The 25026-nt window shown below is 41.5% G+C and overlaps 1 protein-coding gene across 3 annotated transcripts; it reads right to left on the reverse strand.

Moving 5' to 3' along the window:
- Window positions 1–2404: 2404 nt before the first annotated feature.
- LOC133912104 (uncharacterized) lies at window positions 2405–23587 on the reverse strand. 3 transcript variants are annotated; one of them, XM_062354687.1, is made up of 20 exons: window positions 23185–23587; window positions 17574–17637; window positions 17308–17406; window positions 16392–16591; window positions 15631–15798; window positions 15263–15520; window positions 15046–15161; window positions 13792–13849; window positions 13435–13620; window positions 12643–12702; window positions 11809–11891; window positions 10938–11251; window positions 10731–10822; window positions 10497–10626; window positions 8511–9682; window positions 8141–8427; window positions 7120–7287; window positions 2933–3038; window positions 2661–2847; window positions 2405–2483 (listed from the first exon to the last, which is right to left on the reverse strand). In XM_062354687.1, exons 1-19 carry the CDS (start codon window positions 23494–23496, stop codon window positions 2839–2841), a joined length of 3882 nt encoding a protein of 1293 aa, XP_062210671.1. In that variant the 5' UTR covers window positions 23497–23587; the 3' UTR covers window positions 2405–2483; window positions 2661–2838. The 3 variants fall into 3 exon arrangements, with proteins under 3 accessions (XP_062210671.1, XP_062210672.1, XP_062210670.1); XM_062354688.1 differs by having other exon boundaries at window positions 2661–3038; window positions 16506–16591; XM_062354686.1 differs by having other exon boundaries at window positions 2661–3038.
- Between the last annotated feature and the right edge of the window lie 1439 nt (window positions 23588–25026).

Genomic DNA, 25026 nt, shown 5'->3' on the forward strand with positions numbered 1-25026 from the left:
GACTTGCTAAACCTGATCCGAACCTGAAATCAAAATCGGGCACAAAACTATCCTCGCCCCTGGCCCTGTCGAGAACCCAAAACCCGACAGAACAACCCGAAACCCGATAGTGGGAGAGCGGCACAGGTGAGCAAGGTGCAGCATGACGGGCGATCAGGGCAAGGCAGGCGCGGGTGCTGGGTGAACGGGGTTTCGGGTGACACCTACAGGTGAAAAAACAGATCCGAGCTCAAACCTGATCCGAGTTGAGACCCCAACCCGACCTGATAGCTTCGCAGAGCTATTTTTTCATCCGAACCTGCTCCTATAAAATCTAAAACCTGCAGAGACTCGACCCGACGTGAGAAATTGCTATCCCTATGCGTGAGAAAAGTGACGTTATACCAGGTGGACGCATGGTGCTTCCTTGCACCATGATCTCCTGCAAGGCCTGAACAAGGAGCAGCGGTGGTAGTTCTACTGTTCCAGGACGAGCAGCGACCCACCAAAGTTCTTCCAAAAGGCAGCTTTCAGGAGACCACGTAAGTATCCCCGCTGTAAGAAAGTGGGTTCCAGCTCATTTATTCGGAGGTGAAAGCTAGAGCGGTACGCGGCTTCAGCGATTCCGTGTGTGCAGTTCTTTCTTGTGTCCCTGCGCCACGTAACCGACCGGCAGAACGACCTGAGGAAGCTGCGCCTCGTGCTTGCCTTGGACTACAGTCCACGAGCTGGGTCCTCGGCCTCGTCGCGATCGGGAGACTCTTCGCTTCAGGGTCTTCCAACGCATGAAACCCAAGGAGCCGCCCCTCAATCCTCCAAAAAATCTTATGTGCCAATAGGCAGAAAAAGAAGAGTGAGCAAAATGAATAAAACCATAGCCTATGTGAAAGAAAAGTAAAGTGTGAGTGCGATAAAGCTTTTACCAATAGTTTGAACCTTATGTTACTCTTTGACTCTCTTTAATACATTTGTTTGTATAAGGAATCCAGAAAATGGATGAGGAAGTTTTTAGTTCATTTATAGCAAACTAAAAGGCAGGGTCAACCATCTGGGACCCTACGCATACTAAGAAGCCCATGAGTTATTTATGCCTGATATATCTGCGTTGTGTTTTTCCAGAGCTGGATCTGCCTACCTCTTAAAAAACATTGAAATTTGACGGTGTTCCGCATGTTTTACAATGATTAACATACTCGGAAATGTGATTTGACGAAAAGGAAACATATCTGGGACAGGGACTGAAGAAAGTCGTTTTGAAGATCATTTAGATGCATTGTTTTTTTGTTTAAAAAAACACATAATAACTAGATGATTCATAATATGCTACTCACCAGGATTTTACTTACCGTTTTGTAAACGGTAACCGAAAATATGCGGTTATCGCGATAATCGCTCGAAATTCGGTTGAAATTTGTATAAAATTTATTTGCTAAAATTTGAAATTAGGAAAAAAAAAAACTAGATTCTACATTCGGTAGCCGGTCGAATCGGACCGATTATCGAGCGATTTTCTTGATTTATCGAGCGATTTTTTCAAATTTTTTTATTATCGGTAACCGTTCAATTTTGTCAGTAACCGCTCAGTTTTCTCGATTTATCCAGCGGTTTTCTCGATTTTCAATGAAATTAAAAAAAAACTCAAAAATTGGCTCAATCTTGTAAAATCAATAACTAATTCATCTGAGTTTCAAATCAAGTGAAACAATTTTTGTTGGTTTTCTTATAATATGATCTACATGCTGAAAGTACTTATACTCATAAAAAAAGTTAAAAATTTTCTATGAGAAAATGGATTTACTAAACCAAGTTAAATACATAGTTTACTCTTTGCTAATCCAAAAATCATAAAACTAATTCTGTTAGTCTTCTTACATGATCATATGTCTTTTAAGAATACATGTACTCATGAATTATTTATTGTAACATGCAAAATTGTGTAAATATATTGTGACTATAATTCATAACGGACCGATCACACCTCCAAAATTAGTGAAATCACTTTTATTAGTTTATATATAATATGCTTTATGTAGGAAAAATAATATTAGACATGAAAAAATAATTACAGTACTGTTTATTAACATATTCACTTTATGCTTGTGAACTTTGTAAAAATTATGGAGAAATTAATAAAACTCTAAATAAAGTGAAATCAATTTTAAAAATCCTACGCAAGAAAAATATATTTGCATGTTAAACTTTTACTTAACATGAATTAATAACTGAGCCGCACGTTTTAACTTTTTTATTTTTTTAAAATTCCTCCTCATAAAATATGATGCAAACAACAATATTTTTGAAAAAAAAAATCACAAAAGATCTTAAAATCATCTCTAGTTTTTTAAGATTTTTTTGAATTTTTTAATTCAAATTCGGTTACCGTTTTGATTTTTAAAACCAGATTAAAACGGTAAGCTCAATAACTGCGAATTTTGACCAGTTAGCGTCGATAAATTGAACCCCAAACATGTAGGCATGGGCCGTGTACATTCGTCAGCTGGAACCTGCTGAGGCGGACCCAGCCCAAAATTATAGGTAGGGCGGAGTCGCCTGCTCCGCCATGAATCAACACCGCTGAGGGTGAAAAACACGGTGCAGAGAGATCAACATAGAGGTCTCGCCGTCGGAAAGGTAGGGCGGCCGCCCTACCTCGCCCTATTGGTCAGTCCGACTATGGGAACCTGGAAGGTCCCACGGTATAAATTAGGACGACAACATCGCCAACAAGCATTTACATTACACGAAGCAATAGTGGAAATGATCGCCTAGCTACACCCATTCTAGTCCGAACCGCACCATTGGGCTCCCCCAGCATGTATTGCGAATATGAAAATTGGGTTATTTTGCCAACCCATTGTCCTACTTCCTCTGATAATGTTAGGGGAAAAATGCTGCCGATCATCATCTGCGCCAGTTTATTAACTTATGGATTGCATGGCGCTTGCTCTATTACCTTCTGGCGTCTGTCACCGAAGCAGCCACTTTCTGCTAATAATAAAACATCCTCAGGAGACAATGAAAGTGCTCCAGAACTCAGGTAATGTCTTGACTGACTAGACCTGGACAAGATTAACAGCACAAAAGCACTAGTGAGCCACTGATAAGGGGTCTCAGTGTAACAATATAGTTTCACAGGTTCCTAGATTAAGTCCTGACAACATTTTCAGCAGATGATGTTGTGTTGCGCGCACCGCCAACAGCTAACTAGAGGGGTAACGGAACACATTATTCATGAACTGGAAACACAGATGTGAGGCAGTAGTGGTGCCATGGATTTGCACCAAAAAACATATTCCCGAATTCGAATCAAAACAAACAGAAAATGGAAATGCAGTGCTAATATTACAAACACATCTTGGGAAGTGGAAGCTATGGACAGGTTAATGATAATAAACTCATACCAAACTAATTAAGTCGTTTCTTTCCTTATAATCCAGGTTCTAAGAGCTGTTCAAGAACTGCAGTAGGTTGCAGTGGCACTATTTACATCTCAACCATTCAATTGTTGTACAACACACCAATTGCACACTACTATTTGATAGGGAGAAGATTGTTGGTTCACTCCAGATATCCAGTTTAGATTTGACGCCATACGAAATGACTGAAACAAAAATTGAATGAAAAGAACTGGCGCAAATATGTTATTGCATAAACAAAGCAAGATACAGTCACATGACTGCTACTTGGAGTAACTTCCTTTTTTCTTTTGTGGCTTGTTTGGATAGGTCATTGGTAGACCCTTTGGATTGGCAGAGAAAGTAGCTCATTTTCCTCATCAATCTGAAGAGATTGGCTTCAATCCCTACCAATCCAAACAAGTCCTTAAAGGGAGGGAGGTTCTAATATGAAATCCGAATATCAGGATTCGTGGGTATTTTAGCAGAGTACGACAGCTGACTTTCAACGATAAGAAAAGATCCCCAACAAAATAATATTTTTCCTGAAATTTGAAAACTTTTCCCCCAAAAAAATTCAAAGTTTAAATAGAATTTGTTTTGTGTGATGAAAAATGTATTTATAAAATATTAGAATAGGTTAAGGAATTTTAGGTTAGATAAATCCTTGTTCCATTTTCTCAATATTATCCAAAATCCCTATATCAATTTCTTTCATTTTATATCTTGTCATCATTTCTCCAAAGCTCTGAAGTTCCTTATCTTTATTTCTTTCTAATTCCTTCCCATACCAAAGATGGCCCAAGTTGTCCTGTCCCTTCTTCCATCTCCAGATCGAGAGGCGGACAAGTACAACGCTATTCACCTTCCCGACTCCATGACTGCTCATTGGAGCTCCCAAAACTGATGAATCCATTGAGCACATATGTCGTTTAATTGCCAAAATTAAATATGTTGTTGTCCTCATTCAATCCCCTCATCAATTTCCTCTTTATTTCCCTCAATTCAAGGTTATAACTGACGCTTTAATTGTCTCTAATGGCCATTACTCCGGCTGCCAGTTACTCCTCGTCGCCCAGCCCCATCTTCCCGTGTAGTTTCGGAGTTCAACAATGCCTCAAATGCAAATCTTGACAATACCAAAGTTATAGGTTTCATCGAGAGCTTCGATTTGCATCTATGGAAGCCCCATTTGGATAATGGATCTAAAAGTTATTGCCCCCGAGATCAGTGCTGCGAAGATAAGGCTGAATTCAAACAGTTTATCTTGTGACGCATTTTTGAAAATCAAGATGGCATTTTCAGAAGTTCCAATGAATACCAAAGTTGTAGATCTTTTCGTGCACTACAAGATAGAGCCCAAAAACGTCCAATTTGGAGTTCTAACGGTGAAGTTATCGTCCTTGAACCTGTGCTGTCAGTTTCATCTTCCTGCACTCGTTCGTTTCGTCTTCCACCATCACCGTCCTTTCACCTCCCCTTATGGCTGTCCCTCTCCCTCCCTACACTATAAAAGGCACCCTCTAGGTAGCTGCAAGCAACACACCTCCTCCCCTACACCGAAAGGCTACCAAAATGCCGCCCCAACACCATCTACCCTAAGTCCGGCGGAGCGCCACCCATGCTCGTTCACTGGTGACCCTCGCGTCGCGTCCTCACTTCCAAAGCATCGAAGCAAGGTAAGACACTACCCATTAGCCTCGTCTCCGCTCCCCGTCCTCCGACGAAGCACCATGCCGAGCCTCTTCGCCAACAACCGCCTAGCTCCGTCGCGCCGGCTCCTCGCTGCACCTGCGACCCGACCGCGCCCGCCTTCGGCTTCACCAAGGCGATGCGCTGCCGAGGCGTCTGCTCCTCGCCGCCCCCAAGTCCTCTGTCATCAACACCGCCGAGGATCCTCTCCACAACCGTGCCCCGCTGGACTACGTTAGTATGCCGTCGCCATCGGTGTCGTCTCGTCTCCGTGAATCCTTCTTCCCCGATCATCGCAGTAAGACGACTACGTTCTGAAGCAGTACGAGGATCTCCAGGAGCAACAGTTCGAGATAACTGAGCAACATCATGAAGGCAAGTGTCCTTGAACATTTTACACCTACTTTTATAAAGTTTTGTTTTACAAATTGCATGCTCGTCAAACATGATATCACATGAATATGGTTTACTAGTTTTCCCTCATTTTCCTTGTAGCCGTAGAATGGTGATCATGGTTTGGGTAGAAAATGCTTAGTGTCGCTTACTCATGGGTAGAATAGGCAAATGATGTTTTGTTTAATAATACATGATGATAACCTTGGTAAAGATGCTTAGACTCATGGAAGTTAGGGTCTGGGCAAGTGTGGCATGATGGATGGCCTGCGGATGTGTTCCAGGCAGATTGTGGGCTTTTTCGGATATTGGTTATCTCCCTGTGTTAGTTGATGACGGTCTTACCCAGACCATATTAAGGACCGGTTCGTGGAGCGACCACCTATGAAAACAGTACAACCACAAGCTTGGTATGGGACGGACCTAGCCGAGTAATTCGCTATCAGTAATTCGCTATCCTCTCAGCATTGTGAAGATCATTTGGTGGTACGAGAATGGAAGGGTGTACTTCCTGCAACCGTAAGGCGCGAGAGGGGGCTTCTGGGATGGAGGGTGTATTCCACTTATGTACGGCGGTGAAACCTCAGCGGATCGACACGTGCTGAGAGAGGCGTTGGAAAGCTTTCCAGTGGATTACTAGAGCACACCTTGGAAGTGTGTAAGAGTCATCTGTCGACCAACGGGTACTCGGCAAAATAGGAAGACACGTCTTGTGGGTAAAGTGTATAAGGGTAAAGTGTATAACCTCTGCAGAGTGAAAACTGAATATTCAGTCGTGCTCACGATTATGAGCGGCATGGACCCCTCACATGATTAGTCGGGTGGTTTCTGATAGTGCTCACGGTTATGAACTGCATGGACCCCTCACATGATTAGTCGGGTGGTTTCTGATGGTTTGGATGATCTTTGGTTGGTTCGGGTGGATCAAAGTGGTGGGAACTATGATTCAACCTTAGGTTTTTGGATAGAGGTGGGTGGAACCTCAAATGAGGAGCAAGGTGGTTGGAACCTTGGCTCAAGTTTTAAAAGATCTTTCACATAGTAAATATGTTGTTTTTATAACTGTTTTACTACTAAAATGACATTTATGCAAACAAACCCCTGAGTTAAGCCATTCTTGGTATTAGCCTCATGTCATACTTTCCCACACTTGCGGAGTACGATATGCACTCACACTTGCTATTTTCAATAATAAATGCTACTCAGTTGGAGAAACTACAAGGAGATCAAGCGTTCCAGGTCGCGTTGCCCCTAGTCGATTGCCTGTGATGTGCCTAGAAAATCCATAAAAGTCATCTTCTGTTCTTCCACTGTTGTCTTGTAAACTCTGGTATTTATTTCAATAAAGTTATTTTGTTCGATATAGAACTGTATATCACTTATATGTCACCACATGTATGATGAAACTGATCCTAATATACATGTGGAATACACCTGATTATTCTTTTGAGAAACCAGACGTGACACCTTTAGTGGTACAAATACACCAAGAAAATTCTTTAGAGCATGGTACATAAAACGGAAATGCTAATGACTAGAATTATCTAAGTTTTAGAATGTCTTGTTTAAGAGACTAAGTAATTTTTTATTTTGATTGGAATTTAATTATGAAATACCATTCTTACAGACAGAATTTACAGAACCGAAAGACAGGGATTACCTTCTTTGCTTGTTTATGGCTTTATTTTCAGAAAGTCGCAAGTTTTCTAATCGGGAGATCTGACTGATTGAAGCCAAATAATCAATCAAAGCAGGGCCTCTCAGTGACTGAGATAGTTTTGAAGGAACAACTGGAAACAGGGTTTCACACAGATGAACATGCCACTCCCTGCACAAAGCATTGGCAATCACTAATCAAGGACATAGTCATGTACTCATGTGACGACTACCATTCTACCAACACAACAAACCAATAGTGAGTCTAGTGGGTCCTGCAAAATTTATGGGGTCTCAGAAGAAACTAATCAGCTGCATGCTAAGTGCTTCAAAATGAATCTTCCAGTGGTATCAAGCAAATAACTTTAACTAGTCCTGGAAAAGGTTAACCAGAAAATATTTCCCTGACAAATTTATTGAGTAGAAGTACAATTTACACTGCATCCAATCTTTAAAGAAATCCTTTACCATGGCAAAGTTTCATACCACTGACAAGTGCCCATTTATGTTATCGAATGGTGTAGTGAAAAATTTACAGACATTGTGTCATTGCAATGGGAATTATCATAGAGGGGCTTATAATTATGTTAACAAAAGTGTGTCTATCAGACCATCACTAATATGTTGACTTGTATTTGCAAACTATATCAATTAGTGCATCACACGCAGCCATGTAGGGTTCAACAAAAAATTGAAACAACCTTAAAATGCTTAGTGATTAGCTTTCCAAGATATGCCAGCTACCCAAATATCACTTACATTCCAAGCTATTCATAACTGATCATCATCAACAGCAACTCGTAAAATGATTAAAAATCGCCAGCATTTTTGTCAATGTACATGGCGCTGTATTGACGCAAATGTAACTGCAGCGATTTATTATTCTGACCACTAAAATAAGCTGCTATCTTTAATTTCGTATCCACAAGACAAAAATTAGATCATGAGTGAATATATAGAGCTTTATGCCATGATAGCAGCATATACAAGCAACTAATTTACTGCAAGGAAATTGCATTGCTTACTTTATTTTAGAAATACTAGTAGTTAGATTTTTCATATTGGAAGTGCTCGCAGATCCATCATTGTTCCTGAGTCCTGAACTCATAATTTTACCAAGAGATATGGCACTTGTACTGGCAAACAACAACTCTTGTCGCAAATCAAGAAAACAATCATCTATATCTTGGGACTTCCTTGAGAAAATGCAAAGAGCATGCTGGGTATAAACGGATCCAATTTCAATCTGATTTCTGTACCAGGAGAAGTCATCTGGCTCAGCACAAGGAGTTGAAGCTGGATCCAACGTGTCCTGCACAAATTTGTAAATGTTTGCATCAATGCCATGTTACAGAGGCATGAATCTTTAAGCAAACAAAAGATTAGATGCCTCACATTAGTAAGAGGGTAACAACGGGAGAGAATAAGATCTGATTCTGATATTAAATCAGATACTTCAGAAGCAAGTTTCAAAGCTCCAGAAGCTGCTCTGTTGTGGTTAGTCTCACGGGGAAGTTCCAGACCGCAACCTCGTAGCCTGTTCCAAGTATCTTGTACTTGTTCAACCTTGCAGGAGTCATTAGCTTTTTTGGCAGAAAGCATCCAGATGCTTTCAGCACGACTGCACTCATCCATCAATTGATACCCAGCAGTCGAACAACTTGCTTGTTCGTTTCTACCAAATGATTCCACATAAACCTCACTCGTCTCGCCAACTACATCTTCCATGTCTTTCTGTCGTTCAGTCATTAGATTCTTCAAATTGTTATTGTCTTCTAGTACCATTCTGGACGTAATGTAACTACCACCATTGTAAAAGGCAGACAAATCATTGGACATTGCCTTCGACAAAAACTCGTCACTGCTTATGGATGCAGATGTGCCCCCAACAATGAAGGATGACTCAGGCACACATGACACATCCTGTGACATAAATGTATCACAAACTTGTGAAATGGACCCAGCCATGTTGCTTTCAAGTGGGTATTGGAAAGAATCAGCGATTCCAAAGGCCTCCCTTGATTCACTAGGAAAAGGACATTGATTGGAAATCCCTTGCCCATGTATATGAGGCACTTCTGAAGATTGTGGGAAGAAACCTCCTTCTGTAACACTAAATTTGGTGTCTTTGCCAGCATCTACATCAGCCGGATCATCATCGGACTCAGATAGTAGCAACATACCATGCCTATTTTTCTTTCTTTGTTGATCAGGTGGAAGAGGGATATCTGCAGCATCATGGAAATCATCAAGATCATTCTTACAAGGTGAAATATTACATTCAGCCGAGAGGCCACGCTTCAACTTGGATTTCTTAGTCTTTCTTGTTTTAGCTGCACTTCTTCCCTTAATCAAAGGCACTGTTACTTGTAATTGGAGGCCTTCAGGCTCTGATACTTCCATCTGTTTTTTCTTTTCTTCAGCTGAAAGGATTGTTTTGTCTATCTCCATGCATACTGTTTCTGATAATTTACAAGGGAACTCCCAAGGCAACAATTTTGGTACAGTAGAATGTACTGCATCCAAATCAAGAGTGAAAGGACCAGACAAGCATCCATTTGACCACTCTGAAAGTAGAAAACAAATTAGAACAGCAAAAGGTGGCATGCCCACCACTGATAGAGTTAACAAAAGCATCAAAATGCAAAAATCTTTCAAGCTAAACTACCAATTAGTTAGGCATCATGTGGGAGAAGAAAAAAAAAACTAGAAAGGCTCTTCTGGCAGCATAGGTGCATGCAATTGTCAGTGCTAACAGATGGCTCAAACAAATGTAGTTCCTTTACTTGGAAGAATGGAAAAGGAAATATAATTAGTGCAACAAATAGATGAAGCCTGTCTAAAAATGAAGTTGATTTTGAGCCAAGAACAAGCCATAGTAAATTAAGAGCCTCTTTGGCCTAGCATAGACTTATAACCTGACAAAAAAATGTGTACATAGTATGTGAACTGAAAAGGCCAAAATATCTATCATATAAGCCCTAAAGATGTAACGGGGCTATTGGTGCCCTGTGACAAACTCATTGAGCTCATAATCCCCGTAAACCACCCTTAGTGACTTCAAGTGATACATGTAAGGTAGGTTAAGGTTAAACCTGAAACTAATGCAGCTATTGGACACTAGCTTAGGCTTATAGAAGGGTCACTTCATCATAGTTTAACAGGGGTCGGAAACCAATTACACAAGCAAACACATTGAATCTATCATACATAATATCCTAACCATGCATGCACTCAGTTACTTCAGTAAATAAGGGGAAAAGAATGGCATACGAAGTTTTATTGCATCACTATGAGGTTAAAAAAATTTGCAAACAGCGGGCCAGCACAGGCACAACTATAAAAATATCGTTAAAAGGTTTCCCTGGCAAAGCATCTAACCTGTGCATCGCCGCTTGCCTTGGTACCAAAACTGCAAAAGCATCATTATTCTTCTAATATCACCTAAACAAATATCAATTATATGCTTCAATTGAGGAATAGTGACGTCCACTCCCTCAGACTTACAGATCTGCCCGAAATTACAATACCAGTCAATTTTCAACAAATCTGGCAAGCTACATAACTTTTTTTTTTTTTTGCAGTTTCAGCCCGTAAAATAAAGTTAAAGTTTACCATGTCAACATGTGAAAGCAGCTCTCCGGAAGATGGGTATTTGAAATCCAAAATAAGCGGATCCAAGAGATGAGGCAAAGATGGATCCTTCCCTTCAGGAATTTAGGATAGTGCAACAAAATAACAAGAGTTTCAGTATATTACATCAAATAAAATTATTAAGGTCTTCAGAGATCTGCAAAAATCTAAAGAATGTGAAATGCTCACTGTTGCTAGTCAGTATGATTGGCCATTTTGTAGTCTCTGACATCTTAAGTATGGTCGAAATAAACCCGCGATCCTCATCGAAGACAGTATCCACATCCTCAAACAGGATGAGTGTCTTGTTAATGACTTGTTTAGGAGCTTCATCACCCACCTTGGAACTTGAGTAGTATCCTACAGGTGATTTTTGTTGATCACAGTCAAATACTATTCTTGTAGCACAGGACAGCGAATGTTGGTATTCAGTGCTATCAGGAGTCCCTGAAGCTGGACCCGAGGAGTCATCCTTTGGTGGATTGATGACCTCCTCTCGTGACCTGTATGGGAGATAAAAAGGTCAACTTAAAGTTATGTTTCCTTCAACCAGGCAAGCTTGTGAAGTGTTAAACAAGAATGCATAGGTTGTTGGCATTCAAGCTATAATTCAGTACTCGTCTACTTGCCAAAAAGTAACTTCACAGAATTGTAACCAAAGTACTATGCTACTTGCATTTCCATTGCTATTTCCATGCATCGTTTCAACAGAAATTTTGCCTTGCCTACAGCATGAGATCAATCAACCCTCAAGGGCAAATCTAATGTATTTTTTTCAAAGGCACAATTTCAGATTAAATACCTCTTACCACCTTCTTGGTAGATCCACAATTAACTCAAATAAATTTATAACCCAAGCATATGATCTGGTATTCTGATACCAGTGAATGTGATAATGTAAATCAATACCAACTGTAATTGTCCTCATAAAAACAAGAGATTACATGTAACATGGCCACAGTTACTTGTTAACAATCAACTAAAAAAGATGCAGCTGCAGCATAAACAGAACAGAAGGACAAACCAAAAAAGTGAGAAAACATAAAGGAACTGTACGAACCATTTTTCAAGGCCATGTGATTTAGTCGCTTCCTCAAATTTCTGCCTTACATATGCCCCATTTCTCATGTCGGATGTATTTACCTAGAATAATGCCAAGCTTTAATCAGATAATCAAGTACATGTGATATGCATTTGTCAGAAAGAAATGCTGGTGAAAAGGTGTAAACTGGATTGTGAAACTAGCTAAATTCTATGCATCTATATCGCCCTGGTTCTCTCTCATTTGATAATGTGTCAAAAGAACAGTGCATCCATGAATTTAGGTATGCATAGTGACAAATATATCAAAATAGAGCAAGGCAGATACCACCTTATAACAAAAAATTGGGAAAATGATTTCTACTGAATCTGCTGGCATATCAAAATGGATTAGCAAGACAGACGCTTGTTGTAATATTTATCATAGACATTCAACCCAAGCAATCTAGATAGGTGCCACCTGATAGCAAGCAACAGGGAATAGGTCTCAGCTCAAATCTGCGGGCACCAGCAAAGCCTACTTAAAATGACAAATTTGACAAAAACCGGTAATTTCATTCAACAATATATCTAGCTATTACCATGTTGAAAATCAACATAGTTCGAAACTTTAGCTACCTGAAACATGAATATTAATACCACCAGCACATGCATCGTCTGACGATATTGGTACTTTTGCAAGGTACTGTTAGGAATAGCAACTTGTATTCAATAGTAGTCATTGGGGGTGATATAGAGAGAGTATATGAGAGAGTACATGATAAGGACTCTAGTAACCTAACCTATACGTAATGGATAAGGACTCTATATTCCTAACAGGTACAGCATAACATAATTTCAGGAAAAAAAATACCTCGATTACATTGAAGCCTTGTTCTCTTGCACATGCAAAAACGGCAGCTGATTTTCCACACTGGAATTAAGAACAAATATATCATAGTAGCAAAGAAATGCATAAGATTATACTTTAGTTGTATGTCTATATCTAGGTACAAAATAGCAAATTTGTTCTTTATTCCAATCTATTTGTTGCAAGAGAATTTATTGCTGACAGTAAATCAGCAACATTTCAGGTAGTTACGAAAATTAAAAGGTAGAACATAGCAGAGACATCATTAGATTGCATCAAGTAACCTAATGTTACTGCACCTCTATGCAATTAATGCAAACAATACATAATCCTAGGCCAAAAATGGATTATGCCGAAACACAGCCTAGTGCTTTCAAATATATAAAAGCAATTTCTGAACAAATTCCTGGCAGTGTAAACTTCATGTTCAGAGTTCACGTAACAGCCCTATCATACAGTAAATCTTCTGTTCAAGCAAACTTACAATATTAATACCACTTTTACTTTATTTTAGATTTTAAAAGAAACAAAACTTGAGGTATTTCCTGGGTTATAAAATGAGAAGCTCTATCATATCACAGAAACAATTTACAGAAAGAGGGCCACTGGTCTGTAATCCTTTTACTTTTGGGTCGGGGTGGGTGTCCTTTAGGATGATGTTCACTCCAGGCAACATGTTCAACTAAAAAACAAAGCATACTAGCAGCGGAAAGTGCTTAAGAGACAAGTAGCTAAAAGACAGTTTAAATGAAGAATGAAATGCAAATGGCAAGTACTCCTGAGCGTGGCACTCACCCCAACAGGTCCAGTGATTAGAAGCACATTTTCACAATCAGAAGCATCATCTGAATAATCTGCATCTTCATCTTGATACGAGCTATCGTTAATGTCCCCATTAGCAGCTCCAATCTTGTGGCCTCTTTCATCCCAACCTTTGAGCCATTCAGCAAGAAATTTTACATGTTCACTATTTCCACATACCTGTTTAACCAAGACCACAAAAACCTTAATATAAGCTTATCAGAAGTGTTGCTTAGTGGTTTCTGAAATGAGGCATGTTAGATGAAAAGGCTGATTAAATAGAAGCATGCTTCCTATATTCTAAGATACGATGCATAAAGGGCAGTACGCGAAACAAATTGTCATGTTCACCTGGGCTGCAGTTTCAGGCCGGTATTTGTCAATCCATAGGTAATAAACAGGCTGACAGCTGCACTAGAAAATATTATGTTATGTGTAGTTGAAGTTTTAAAGATAAAAACAGTAACAAACTAACTATTTTGTCCAGTCTATCTGAATAAAAAATTGGTCGGCCTGAAGTTTCTGATGAATAGTTTAGTCGATTTGGACATGGAATCAAGAATGATGAGGACTTAGGGTCAGAATAAAGTGTGATGAAAGAACTTCCCTGTAGATTGAGCTACATGCAATTTAAAATTTGCTACAAAAATAAAACAAAGTTGCAACTCCACTTGACTGCAGAAAATTGAAAGCAAAATTTACAGACCAAAAAATGTCCATGCATAGTTTTAGGCCTCTCATGGATATGCAAACCCTTAATGGCTGTACCTTGACTCTCTTTAGTCTTCGTATTTTTTATCAGAACCCATATAAGAAGGTTCACGATGAATACAGCAAAACATAAATGACATTATGCTTCACAGCAATGCGAAGTTGTGAAACACCAAAAACTGATATTAAGTATACAAAATCTAGACAAGTAGCATCCATGCAGGAGTTGATGGAAACGAGACATGCCTAATGCAGAATTTTATGGGAAATTCATGCCTAAAATGTTGACTAACAACAATATACAACATTAAGAAGAATCAATAAATATAAATTCCTATTGATCAGAAGAAGGTAAATTAAATCAGAATTTCCATCCATCATCAACAATGAGATCGGCAGTCTTCTCTTGCAATATATCACTTCAGGAAAATAAATAATTCAGCCGCCATTATTGCTTATGTTATTGTGGGTTTTTGGTTTAAAAAGCAGCCAGATGACTAGCAAATATGCAAGTAAAAAATATGAAGATATATATACAAGAAACACTAGAAATTGGAGATGCGAAATTGAGAAATTTCTATTACAAAGTGCACTGACAAAATAGTGTGACACAAAGTACATAGATGACCAAAAAAAGATGCACTGACATCTTAATGGCTGACACCATTTGAGCAGGCATTAACACAAAATAGGCGATGCATTAATAGCATGAGCTGTTTGGCAATTGGCATAGTCATTCTGACTAAGATTGGTTTAACAAACTTGTTTGGCAATTCATGGTCTAACAAGCTTCCAAGCATTAGTGAAGTTTCAAGTTTGACATGAAAATATAACTGAGCCAGCTAAAAGAAAACTGCAATGCATCTAGGAGAAAGTATGCGTACAGTTGATTACCCGTTCTGAGGAACTTCTGGCCATCCATGCAGTATCCTTTCCGACTGTTTGTTATAAAAAAGAGAAGCTTGGCAGCTAGAATCGGACGCCAACAAGCTCCGATTGTCGGTATTGATCTGGACATTTCAAATTAGTGCATGGTTAGAACAATATGGTAAAACAAAGCAAAATTCTTTTAATTCTTTATAAAAAGACTAGTTGAACAGGAAACTTCTACCATATCCAAAGAAGGACGGTTGCTTTCACTTGGCTCGTCAGGAAAACTAGGTAAACCTGTTCTTGAAGTTGTACACTCAGCAATATTCGGCTCTGCCAACTGGTTCGAATACAAGCCCTTGTAACTAGATTCTATTTCCAGTGGTTTAACCAAGCCCTCGAAGAATGAAGCAGAGTTTTCAAGAAGATTGGCAGTACTAGTATAAAGAAAAGATCCATCAATGATTATCCAATTACTCCAGTGAATCGGCATGCTGGCCTACAAAACAGTATTGCACCTCACTTGCACTGTATAAACCTCCTTAAAATAGACCACAAACTATGAGATGCTTTCTGAAACAAGATATGCAGAACATATGCTTCGCACACCTCCAATTGGTACACAACATGAATAGGATAGAATGGTGGATCCCTTCCCAAATCACAGAGTCCCTGCACATCTTCAATACTGAGAACATCTTGGCCAGCACATTTGTTCATTTTCCGAGAAGCAAAGAAGGGGTGCATTTTCTTTCCAGATGATAACTTTAGATTTTCCTGGCAATGAAATCAAATTATATGTTTTCAGAACAACATATGCAACGATACTGTAAACATGAAATGAACTAAAAACAAGTGCAATTACAACAAGTGCTTTCATCCTTAAACAACTATGAGTTGTAACCAGAACACATATATGGTGATAGAAATAAACTAAGATAACGAGCTGATACTAAACATTTAAGAAAGAATGGGAAGAACATGAAATAAGGGGATATTGCATAGCCATACTGTGAGCATGATAGGACTAAGCACATCAGAAAATCTGTCTTCACATACAATAGAAGCTACTTTACATTGACCACAGGTTCATCTGCAACCTGCCAGATCGGAGCTTGACAGTTTAGTTACCAGCTAAGTCAGTCTGAGAGCTTGTACTTTTTTCCGACAGTTTTTCTTACTCATATCTGATTCTTGGGCTGATGCGATAAACATATGTAACCATATACTTCGTTAATTGGGGGAATAGTAGGAAGCAGGCACACTACCAATTAGTTTATGGAAATAGTCAGAATACTTCTTTTAAACTACCAAGGGCATACAATGCAAAAGGAAAGCAAACCATATAACCTGAAGAAGAAAAAACATACCTCTGCAGACATCATCGCCTCTGATCTTAGGTCAACTACCAATGGTGACTTATCTTGACTACCTAGTACATCACCATCATCATTAGCATGCCCTGCTTCAGAAGGCGTACTCACCAAATCATCGTCAATCAATACTGGTGCTGTTTCAGGTAAGACAGCTTCCGTCTCGCTGATATGTAGTTGCTGACAGCTTCCAGGACCTTCATAACCAAAAGATCCAATTACATTTCTACCAAAGTAGGCTATAACAAATAAAGGCATGAAATCACAAATACATAAATGGTATTCAATCAAACTGTAATGTATAAGAAGAATATAAGTGCAAAAAATGAGCAAACATGTTATACAGAATCATTTATGAACATTATAATATACATCTAAGCCAACAGTTACAATATGTGTTGTGGAGAGCACTAAAACCTTCAATAACATTTCTGCAGGTGAGCGTAGTTTTGTGATAAAATATCACGCTAAATCTGCAGTTCTCTGATAAAGTCCCTTTAATCTGTAGTTTTGCAATAATTTTGTCAATCTATCTGTAGTTTTGTGAAATTTACTCGAAAAAATACTACACAATTAAATATATAAAACCTGTAACTCTTTGAAATTCAATATATCCGTACAGCACTATTATTCAAAACTTACTGTTCAAATTTTGCAGATTGTGTAAACCCGATATTTGGATGTGTTGTTTGATAGTTGCTTCTTGGAAGCTTGGTATTATTTGCTTCCATAGTGTGAGCCAACAGGATATGATATTTTACAGTTAGCCTCAACCATACCAAATAATCATGAGAAGGCACCAAATGATGAAAGTTCGAGTAATTTCCTCATATTAAAATGTAGGAGTGCTGGATAAGAGGGTTTTAACTAACTATCAGTACCCTCTAAAGAAAAGAGAGGAGGGAACACTAACCGTCAGTAAACTGCAGTTCCTTGCAGTGCTTTCTATTAGACATCTTCAGTGCTGCATCTTGCTTTCTACCTTTCCGTTGCTTTTTCTGAGGGCTCTTGTCTAAAATTCAATGGGACAAATATTCAGATGTGAAATTTCTGGCACGGTATGACTGTGTTGCTTCTCATACATAAAGTAGCAAATATTAGCAAAATACAATGACTGGGATGTTGAAACATTTTTATAGATGACAATTATTCTGCAGATCAATAACAGGGCCGACGTACCAACCAAAATGACTTCATCCTTGCTAGCTGGATCCAAACCAGTTGTCTCTTTGTTCGAAGAGGGCTACAAAAAGTTTGTAAGAACTCAGTATTTTATACAAGACACACAAGAAAAGAGTACGCAGAATAACAAGCAGGTCCGGTTCATCAAATGAAAGGATCCATATTTTCTTGAAGGTTAAAAACATAAGACGAACATGAAAAAGGTAAACAGTTATCAGTGTATGCAGGAGGAGCATCTAACTGTCTGCCTGTTGGCAACTAAGATGAAAAATACTTTATTCTCTTTGCTGCATTTGTCTGGAGGCTTTTCTCATTGCCAAAAATGGTTTATCAGCTTCATATAATTTTTGATAGAATGGAAACTTGAGTTGAAGCCTAGCAATGGAGATGGACCATAGTCACTAGAAACCTTGGTCGACCGGGTCAAGGTTCGGTGTCGAGGGACGCGGGTCGTGGTTGTCTAAAATTGTGGGTCGAAGGGGGTAGTGTTCTTTGGACGCTAATTCTTGACGTGGAACGTGCCCCAATTAATCCAAGTCAATGACCCGGGTCGAAGTATGATATGTAACACACAAGTAGATGTAGAAGATTCAGCATAAAGGTTTATTTTAAGAGAAAGATCCATGATAAAGTTAGAAAATATGACATGGGCTGTTGTCTATCTGCAGGCCCATCCAGCACACCTAACGTGCTACCCTAATACCCTAACCCTCCTCTAGTCCCAGCTAACGCACACAGCCCCAAACTCTTTCCTCCTCGCTTTCTCTCTGCTCCCAGCAATCAGCACCGCCAGCCACAGATTAATCACCGCCGGCAAAATTGGTTGTCACCGTCTAGCAAAATCAGTTGCCCAAGTCCTCCTCTTCTCTAAATTAGTCTCGGTTTCGCTGGAGATCTTCATATTTACTTTGGCTGCAACTGCCACCTGGGTACTGTCTGCCACCGGTGGTCCTCTTCGACGCTAGCTGCCTCTTGCATCTTAGCACCAGCGGCCTTCTCCATCTTCTCCTCTCGCTTCCCCGTCCCTCGATACATCTCGTTTCATGCAGCAACGGGGCGGCGACCCAGGCAGCGACAGGACAACGACCCTCTTCGATTTCGACCTGTGAATAGGAACGATGTTCCAGGATGGTGGAACGCAGCATCGACCACGACTCCTATGACTATGAGATGAACAAACAAAATGTACTGATGCAAAGACATCACAATTGAAAACATCTTTTCTGAACTGTTGTGTTGGAGATTACATGTGTAAGACCTAGCCCATTTGGAGTTGGCACATGTGGTCCAAGGGATGTGATGTGGTGACGGGATGATGCCCCTTGGCCCAAACATATCACCTATGGGTTAACCCTTTCACATGAAACAAGGACGAAAGCGTAAGCAAGGTGCTATAAATGTGTAGCCCATTTGTGGGAGCTGAGCGTTGCGCGATTTTGGAGCCATGATGTTACAACATGGATAGGGAAAGGGTGGCATACCTTGGGAAAACACTAAGCAGAGGCGTATTAACACATCGACTTTTTTCAACTAGCTCATTTAACTAACTTATGTGAAGTATATTTGAAAAATATTCCTTTCTTTACCAAGGTAACACCATGAACCTTTAATGATTTGTGTCAATGGCTCCGCACCTTTGCACACTAGAATTTGACTCCAGACCCCCAAAAAAATGGGCCATTGGTTATGGTATCTCATTAATTTAGGAAAACAAAGCGTTGGAGGTTCTAGAAAGTAGAAAAGAGGAAATACTTATGTATAGTGATGGGAATATACATTTAGGATAATAATGCTCTAAATGTAAAAGGCACAAAGTGTCAAAGCCTAAGATTGCATCCAGGCCTTCAAGTATGACAGCTGACTAATTTTATGCTCATAGATTAGAGAGCTAGAGGCACTAGATACAAAAAGGGGGAAAGCTCAATCACATAGTAGATGTATCTTCTGTGTTGAACATTTCTCCAGTCTACCATTGAAGCAGGGATAGTGTTTGCCTTTTCTGATACTGAGTAACTTCAACCCAACATGTTACAAATAGTTTTCTAAACTGCTACTAAACAAATGAGAAATATTTTTTCCATCGGGTGTTCTTTATATATTTCTATTTGACAAAGTAACAGGCCCCGTGCGGCGACATGGGGGAACACCCGTCTAGGGATTCACCCACCGCCACTAGCGGGCGGTCGACACACCACCGAAGCCCCCTCCCACGCCTCCCACCCAGGGTTTACAAAACCGTTTGGGGCACGAAAATAGACCCGGCGGTAATCGAAAAATCGCGGTTATCACGATAACCGCTCAAAATTCGGCGAGAATTCGCTCAAAATTCACTTGGTCAAATTTGAAATTCTGTGAGAATTCGGACTGAATCGACCGAACGATAACCGCTCGGTTTGCATCGGTTACCGAGCAGTTTCGCCGATTTATCGAGCGCATTTTCCGCATTGTCGGTAACCGCTCGGTTTTAGCGATTTATCGAGCGATTTTCTCGAAATTCAGTGAAGTTCAACAAAAAAAATCAAAAAAGGCTCAACCTTGTAAAATCAATAACTAATTCATCTGAGCTTCAAATCAAGTGAAACATTTTTTGTTGGTTTTCTTGTAACATAATCTACATGATAAAATTATTTATACTCATAAAAAAGCTGAATGTTTTATGTGAGAAAATGTATTTGCTAAACCAAGTTAAATGCATAGTTTACTCTTTGCTAATCCAAAAATCATGAAACCAATTTTGTTAGTCTTCTTACATGATCCTATGTCTTCTAAAAATACATGAACTCATGAATTAGCTATTGTAACATGCAAGATTGTGTAAATGTGTTGCGACTAAATTAATTCATAATTAACTCATCACATCTCCAAAATTAGTGAAACCATTTTTATTAGTTTACTTATACTATGTTTATGTAGGAAAAATAATGGTAGACATGAAAAGGTTAATTATAGTGTTGTTTCTTAACATATTCACTTTATGCTTGTGAACTTTGTAAAAATCATGGAGAAATTAATAAAACTCTAAATGAAGTGAAACCAATTTTAAAGATCATCTTAAGATACGCTCTACACAAGAAAAATATGTGTTTGTATGTTAAACTTTTCCTTAACATGAGTTAATAAATGAGTTGCACGGTTCAGCTTTTTTCTTTTTTTTTCAAACTTCCTCCCTATAGAATATGATGCAAACGACATTATTTTTGAAAAAAAAAACACAAAAGGTCTTAGAATTGTCTCTAGTTTTTAGGATCTTTTTTATTTTTTAATTTTTTTGATTTTTTTTAATTCAAATTCGAAAATTGTTCGCATTCTAAAACCGAAGCGGAGCGATAAGGTTGGTAACCGCGATTTTAGAGCGGCAACTTTCGCGTTTTGAAACCCTACTCCCACCTTCCTCTTCCTGCAACCCTCTGCTCCCGCTTCTTCTCCAGTCGACGCCCATCCCGCATCAACGCCTGTGCAATCTCCTCCACCGGTGCCCACGTGACCTCCTCTGTTGGCGGATCTCCGCTAGTCGCAGGCCATCGCCCACCTCGTGCTGACGCCGCCGGCACCCAAGCAACATTCTCCACTGGCGCCCAAGCGATCTCCTCTGCCGACGAACAAGATCTCGCCTTTGTTCGCCTCCCTCTCCACCGCCCCCGGGATTAGTAGTTGCCCTCCCCCATTGGCAATCGGCTCACCACCGGTCGTCACCCTCCCCACCGCCACCGGGATCAGCAACTGCTCTCCCCCATCGGTCGTCGCCCCATCACCGGTCACCACCCTCTCCACTGCTGGGATCAACAACAACCCCCCCCCCCCAATCGGTCGTCGCCCTCACCCTCGGTCTCGCCGTCGCCCATGCAGGATCCGTCCTCCTTCACCGGAGCGCGATCAGCAGTGAGGGCGGGCGGGGAAGCGAGGTGGTCACCTCGAGGAATGGGGATGTGAGAGGGGCCATCTCGCTCATGTTCTGCGTCGCCACTCTCTCACTCCCGGTCAGCCATCCCTCATTGGTCGCCGCCACAACAGGCGGTGTCTCTGCCAACACCAAACCGACGTCAAGGTGCACGGCTGGTGTCAGCTGATTTGATTGGCCAACGCTTCAATTGTTTCTCCGTCAACCACATTGCGGCAAACTACAAGAATGTGTCACGTTGCTTCCGTTGTAAGGGTGAAGGCCACAAAGCTCTCCGCTGCAAGCGCTCTCGAGTCCACATGGAGGAGGTTCCTGCGCCTTTGGCCTCCTCAGTGCCGCCGGTGAGCTCCTTGCCGACGATGCTGTCGTGTGCGTTGGAGCCTTGTGTTGTCCTCCCCTCCGTGGAGGAATGGTCGAAGGTCAACGCCCTGATTGGGACCCCATGAGAGTTGAGACATCCTTGTCGCTAAACAAGTGAATTTCCACCTACTTGAATCAACCATCCCGACTCTTGTGTCGTCCATGGTTGATGATCACATGGCAGATGGGTGGGATCTGATGATTCTTGAAGCTTATGTGCCACCGATTCCACCTCCATCCACACTTGGGGTTGCCGCACTTCAAGTCTCCCCATCGGGTAGGCCACCGGTTGTATCTCCTGGCCCTCTAACTCGCTACAAGCCGTCCCCCCTGAGGGTCACTAGGCTTCGTCGGAATGACCGTTTGGTTGTCAAGCGTCGTGGTGGCAAGGCCACTTCCGATAGGATTCCGGATCCTATCTCGGATGGTGTGCGGTCGGTTTCGGTTTCGGTATCTTAGGATCGGTCCTGCCTTTGTTGGCTCCCATCTAGGTGTTGTGTTGGTCGTGTAAGGCGTTTTGAGTTTCTTGCCTAGGAGTTCTTTTGGCCGTGTAAGGTCGTGTAATTTAGTCTTTCGCTTTTTGATCGTGTAAGGTCGTGTACGGTCGTTGTACTTGGCGATTTTGGCCTTTCTTCTCTCTTAATGCAATGATGATCTCCTGCGTATTCAAGGAAAAAAAACAAAGTAACAGGCATAGTTCAAGAAAGTATAAAGACATAAGTACCTATTCGTTGTGATGGGAATATACATTTAGGATCATACTGCTCCAAATGTAAAAGGCACTCGGTGTTCAAGTCTAAAACTACATCCAGTTCTTCGAGCATGGCAGTTGCCCAATTTTAAGCTCAGGGGCACAAAGTTGTTTGTCTTTCCTGATAACGAGCAACTTCAACCAACATGATACAAGAATTGCAAAATACTAAACGTATGAGAGAGGTTCTATGTCATCTACATAAGTTTCCTTAATTTATTTCTATTTGACAAAGTAACAGGTGTAGTTCAATTTAAGTTGCGAATAGCCGAGGTTGGCAAGTTTGAATGCTTTCCAGGTATGATACTAGTTAACTGATGGGTTCCAGACTTACAGCCTCATCTCAGGTGAACTATCATCAGTAACACATAAAAAAAGGAATAAAATACGTGTATAAAACTACTGATTCGTCACGATTCCCCCCCCCCCCCCCCACACAGAATCAGCAAAAGGAATAGCAGAAGAACCTAATCTATCAGCATGCCACTGAGCATGAAGGTATTCCCCGCGCGAACTACCCACAACTCAACGCAAAGGACGAATAAAAGTAGTGTAAACCACCGAGAAGAGACCAAACGCGACCTGAATTCGTAATGTACCTTCTTGCCAACCTCCGATTTCCGCGGCCTTCCCCTCTTCTTCCCTTTCTCCGGCTCCTCCCTATGATCCTTCTCCCCTGCCTCCTCGGCAGCAGGCACCGGAGGAACAGCCTCCGCTTCTTTTTCTCCTACTGCTCCGCCGCCACCACCTCCACCGCCGCGGCCGGCCGGTTTGACCAGCCCCCACGACAGCTTCGACTGCACGCACCGCCTCAGCCGTTTCGCGTCCGCCGACGAGGGCGACGCCTTCGCCGGGGACGGCGACGGCGATGGCGATGGCGTCGGCGCCTCGGGATCGGCGGATCCGCCCATTGGGACGGGAAATCGGAGCTAGGGTTTGGGTTCGGGGAGCTGGGAGTGGTAGTGGTACAGCGGGAGAGCGGGGCCTGTGGATTAGTTTTACGTTTCTTTCCCGCGCGGGAATTTTCTATAACCTAATTCGCGACACAAATCTTGCAAATTAGCCACTTCAAGTCATACATAAAGTTTCAGCCATCGGATCTTTAGTTGGACGAAATCTGACTGTTAGATCTCTCCTAGCGATGTTTATACCTGCGAAATCTCGCAAATTAACCACTCCACGTCATCCACAAAGTTTCAAACCATCAGATCTCCACGCGAACGAAATCTAGCCGTTAGATCTCCTCCAGGGACGCTCCTCCAGGGACGCTTGTACCTAAGTCCTTTATGAAGCGTCGATTTGCAACACAGTCCTCTTGCCATTTTTCTTCCTCTTGTTTCTCCTTCTCTCCCTCAATCGTTTGGCCTCGCATGGCTCATCCGCTCGGCTCCGCCTTCCCACGCCGCCATGCTCCCTCCTTCGCCTCCACCTCCCTTAGCGCACGACAGCCACTGCTACCTCCACCAAGGCGCCCCTCTCTCCAACGCGACCTGTAGCCGCTGCTCCGCTCTGCCCAGACGACGTAGCTCGTCCGCTAGTGATGTCGACGGTGGCTCCCGTACACGCATCCATCCACAACGGCATTATTGAGAGCGTCCCAAGAGGGCAACAATGAGCTAGAGAGCGGCGACAAGGGCATGTCTGACCTTGTCTCTATAACCTAATTCGCGACAAAAATCTTGCAAATTAGCGGCTCCACGTCATCCATAAAGCTTCAGCCATCGGATCTCCATGCAGACGAAATCTGGCCGTTAGATCTCCCCTAGGATCTCCCCTAGGGACGTTTGTACCCATGAAATATTGCAAATTAGCCACTCCACGTCATCCACAAAGTTTCAGCCATCGGATCTCCACACGGACGAAATCTGGCCATCAGATCTCCCCTGGGGACGTTTGTACCTAGGTCCTTTACAAAGTGTATATTTGCAACCCGATCTGTCGGAGGATTAACTCCTGTCGCAGGGATCCCGAGAGACCCCTTTTTAGAGATTCGGCCGAGGGGATGATCCTGAATAAGTTCGTCGGAGAAATAAATGGGAATGAATGCAACGACCGGTGGTGGGGGTGTGGACCTAGTGCAAGAAAAATAAATGCACCAGAATTTAGATAGGTTCGGACCGCACGGGGGCGTAATACCCTACTTCTGTATGGATGCAATAACTATCCTGAGGAAGTTCCTCAAGAATGTTGCTGGTTACAAGGATGTTGGCCTAACTAAGAGCTTGAGGCTCCTTGTTCTTCGGCTGGAACTGTGCTCAACCTTTCTCACAGTGTCTACTCTCGCCTGTCTTCTTCGTTCTTAGTGCTGTGTTTGGTCTTGTTCAAGAGAGTTCTTGTCCAGTCCTTTTTTCCGTGTCCCCCTTGCTTCTGTGTTGCCGGCTATTTTAAGTACCCGCCGGCCGAGACATGCCCCGAACGGGAAGGAGGGGGCACAAGTTCCA

Source organism: Phragmites australis, chromosome 3, assembly GCF_958298935.1.
Source record: "Phragmites australis chromosome 3, lpPhrAust1.1, whole genome shotgun sequence".
NCBI lineage: Eukaryota > Viridiplantae > Streptophyta > Magnoliopsida > Poales > Poaceae > Phragmites > Phragmites australis.

Bases quoted from the DNA above. Each gene is read 5' to 3' on its own strand.
- LOC133912104 (XM_062354686.1), bottom strand. From the start codon at position 23,496: ATGGGCGGATCCGCCGATCCCGAGGCGCCGACGCCATCGCCATCGCCG. The intron at 11,892-12,642 runs GTATTTTTTTTC...GCATTATTCTAG, and splicing joins AAGGCTTCAATGTAATCGAG to GTAAATACATCCGACATGAG. The intron at 7,288-8,140 runs GTAAGCAATGCA...TGCTTTGTGCAG, and splicing joins ACTAGTATTTCTAAAATAAA to GGAGTGGCATGTTCATCTGT.